The sequence below is a fragment of the Nematolebias whitei genome, chromosome 1 (genome assembly GCF_014905685.2).
Source record: "Nematolebias whitei isolate Nwh7 chromosome 1, NemWhi1, whole genome shotgun sequence".
Classification (NCBI taxonomy): Eukaryota; Metazoa; Chordata; class Actinopteri; order Cyprinodontiformes; family Rivulidae; genus Nematolebias; species Nematolebias whitei.
In genome coordinates, this window is record NC_056498.1 from 61364115 (window position 1) to 61368134 (window position 4020).

At 38.5% G+C, this 4020-nt stretch overlaps 1 protein-coding gene across 1 annotated transcript in view; it reads right to left on the reverse strand.

Moving 5' to 3' along the window:
• Positions 1–4020, reverse strand: part of LOC119430135 (protein FAM13B) — a 26767-nt gene that overhangs the window by 14964 nt on the left and 7783 nt on the right. The window contains exon 7 of the mRNA XM_037697577.1: positions 733–771. Coding sequence (XP_037553505.1) covers positions 733–771 — 39 coding nt within the window. The remainder of the gene's footprint in view (positions 1–732; positions 772–4020) is intronic.

The following is a 4020-nucleotide window of genomic DNA, read 5'->3' on the forward strand; positions in this document are numbered from 1 at the left end:
TAATAATAATAATAATAATAATAATAATAATAATAATAATAATAATAGGGCAGCACGGTGGCGCAACTGGTAGAGCTGCTGCCTCTCAGCGAGCAGGTCCCTGGTTCAAACCCCGGTCCAGGGGCCTTTCTGGGTGGAGTTTGCATGTTCTCTCCGTGCATGCGTGGGTTTTCTCCGGGTATTCCGGTTTCCTCCCACAGACCAAAAACATGCATGTTAGGCTGATTGGTAACTCTAAATTGTCCCTAGGTGTGAGTGGGAGAGTGAATGGTTGTTTGTCTCGTTTGTCTCTATGTGTCCCTGTGATGGACTTGCGACCTGTCCAGGGTGTACCCCGCCCCTCGCACAGTGATTGCTGGACATGGGCACCAGCGACCCCCGTGACCCAAAATGGAATAAGCGGGTAAAGATAATGGATGGATGGATAATAATAATAATAATAATAATAATAATAATAATAATAATAATAATAAAAATCAGCATCTGTGTTTTGCAGAATCCACTGCAAACTTTATCTTCCTCAAACAACTTTCATCACAACACAACATTAGTCACCAGTGGCAAAACTGAATTAATTAGCAAATAGCAGAGTGTGGTGGCAACGCTTGGTGTGCTAAATGTTTAACAAATCGTGGTGCAAATGAGTCACTGATTATCAAAGCACACATTTATTTGATAATAAATAAAATGTTTCAGCCAGCACTCATCCAGTCTTTATATAAACTCACTCACCTATGGAGGACGGTTGATCCATAGCTGTTGTCTCTGATGCTGAAGCAGATGAGACAAGAAAACATTCTCAGCAACGCATCTAAAACTTACAACAGTCTAGTTTACAAAGTGGCAGTAAACAGCTTTCTGCTCAGGAGGGATGGAGAAAGTCAGAGACGCAAAAGAGAGAGCGGATGACGTGCGTTCAGCGGTCATGAGTCAGACCTCGAGGCAAAGAGCTGACCCACCGACTTCCATTATCACTGTCTGCACACACTCATACACAAGTGCGTACAGACAGGAGCTCACAATCACTCGGTCATATTTAGAGTCAACAGCAGCTCTGGCACAGCAGTGCGGACAGAAGTAGGTCAGGAAGGCCGAGAAAAGAAAGCACAACTCACTCTGCTTTAAATTCTGACTGATAAGTTGTTATATTTTTAACTGTAACATATTACAAAATGCTCATTTTATGTCAAATCCTATACCGTATCACTACGTATGTACAACCATTCTAGATGCTTGGAAAATATCCTTTGTTCTACCTTTGCTGAAGGGAGGTGACCCCACCGCACTGAACAACTATCGGCCAATAAACTCTGCATTTTAGCCAAGAGTCTAAAAAAACTGATAAACTCTCAAATCAAAAATTACCTGGACTCATTTAACATCTTACCTCCACATCAATCTGGTTTCAGGAAACAACACAGCACAACGACTGCTTCACTGAAGGTTCTTAATGACGTTGAAGCACTGGATGCTAAGGATTATTGTGCTGCACTTTTCTTAGACCTGTTTAAAGCTTTTGACACAGTGGATCATAACACCTTGTGTCATAAGCTCTCAGAAATTGGTTTCTCAGAACACACCATTGGTTGGTTCTCTAACTATCTCTCAGACCGGAGACAATGTGTTCAACATAATGGTACTTCCTCCAGTTATTTAACAGTCAACAATGATGTACCACAAGGCTCAGTCTTAGGACCCACCCTATTTAAAATCTACATAGTTAATGTAGGTCAGAAAATCCCTGATGCATCCATACATTTCTATGCTGATGATACAGTTGTTTATTGTCAAGTTAAAACAGTTGCTAAGGTTTTCCAGCTTTTGCAATTCGCTTTTGACATCATTCAGTCTAATTTGTTCCGTCTCAAACTTGCATTGAACGCCGACAAAACCAAAGGGATGTTGTTTTCAAACAGGAAGTCGGTCCCAGCAGTTCTTCCTTTGATTTTATTTTCGAATGAAAAGGATAAGAGGCCACGCTATCATAGCAGCAGCTACGTGCACTCCGCCCATCTTTCGGACGACTGTGCGAACATATTCTCGCTCTATCTTGGTACAACGATAATAAAGCTTATTCTGATTCTGAATGGTAATTGAGTTTAATTCCTATAAATATTTGGGTATCTTGGTCGATTTGCATCTCTCTTTTAAGCTCAATGGCGAAAATTTGGTAAAGAAACTGAAAGTAAAATTGGGTTTCTTTTTCAGAAATAGATCCCGTTTAACTCTGAATGCTAGGAACGCCTTGTAACTGGAACTTTCCTTCCCTCCATTGACTACAGTGACATTATTTACATGAACGCTCCTACAAGTACCCTGCAGATATTGGATGCTGTCTATCATGGTGCACTAAGATTCATAACTGACTGTAATTACCGTACCCACCACTGCACCCAGTATTCACTGGTTAACTGGACATCATTAACTTCACGCAGACTCTCTCACTGGTACATTTTCATCTTTAAATTATTTCTTGGTCTGTTGCCTTCATACATCTCCTCCTACATGTCACTGTGTAAGTGCAGCTACAGCGTGCACTCTCAGGACATTATTACCTGCAGTGTTCCCTCAGTGAGGACTGAACTAGGCAAAAGGGTCTTCTCCTACTCAGCTCCTGTTTCCTGGAATATCTTGCAAAGAGATTTGAAGCTCTCGACCTTGACCTCTCTAAGTGGCTTTAAACATCTGCTAAGTTCCTGGGAAAAACCAATGCAGACATGTTCCTGTTTTTAGTTTTCTACTTCACCTTACAACCTAACTGTTTTATTTTTTAAATACCCTTTTATTTTCACTTGTAACTCATCTTGTATGCATCCTTTATGATTGTCTAGTGTTGTCTTTGTTGTCCACTGGTGTCATCACTCTTTGTTAAAATCAGGTCTCTCTTGTAAATGAGTCCACAAAGCTCAATGAGATTAACCTGTATAAATAAAGGTTGAATGAATGAATGCCTCCTAGTGTAAATTATGGATATAATTAAACAAGAATCAGGATGAACTATGAAGCTCGAGTAAAAGCATCAAGATCCAGGCAGGGTCAGACAGAACAATATAAAAAAACACTGAACATGAGCGCAAAAGCTAAAAATGTGGTGACAAACCTCCAGTTTGACAAGTGCAAACATAAATGAACATCTTTTTTTGATTTATTTAAACACTGTTAAATCAACTCAAAAAGCCCAATAAGAAACCTGGATAGTTGTTCTTAATGTTGCACTGCTGCACCTCCTATGAGTAAAATGATATGGAATATAATTACACCACATTTTCTCCAGTTGTTCTGTCTGCACCACCTTTAGTTTCAAATCATTGGGAATGATGCAGCATCTAATGCCTGCAGAACAGATGGGCGTGGGAAGCTGCTGATGAAAAATGATTATGTATTTGTTTTATAACACTAAAGGAACAAAAGCATTTAGAAAAGAACAAATAGACTTTTAGATTCTGCTGACACAGTAGTCATTATTTTTGGTCTGATTTGACAGATTTACAGCTTAGGATCAAATAGATGAAGGTGGAGTGTATTTATTGCTGTAAGAAATTATTTATGATTTAAGATTTCAAAAGGATGATGTTTTTAATGACCACAAGACTCAGGCAGTTAGCTGAACATGAACCAGACTTTTGTTTTTTTTTTTGATGGGGACCTCTGCATGACAAAGTGGCATGCAAAAGTTTGTGTAGAAAATAAAATGTTACTTTTGGAGGCACAAAATAATTGCTTATTTTTAATCAGCTACAATGTGTACCCATGATAAAAATGTAATTTCTGAAAGGAAATCAGTCATTTGTTAAAGAAAAAAATTGAATGAAATGTAATCTTGAAAATTATTCAGTTCATTGCTAAATAAAAATGTTTTAGCAGCATCTGTTATAAAAAGAATAATACATTTTATTTGTATAGCGCTTTTCTAAATACTCAAAGACGCTTATGACTGTATAAACAACTAAATGTTACCTAAAGCTTTTTGACTGATCACAAAAAAAATCATATTACATATCGGAGATCGGAAGAGCGTCG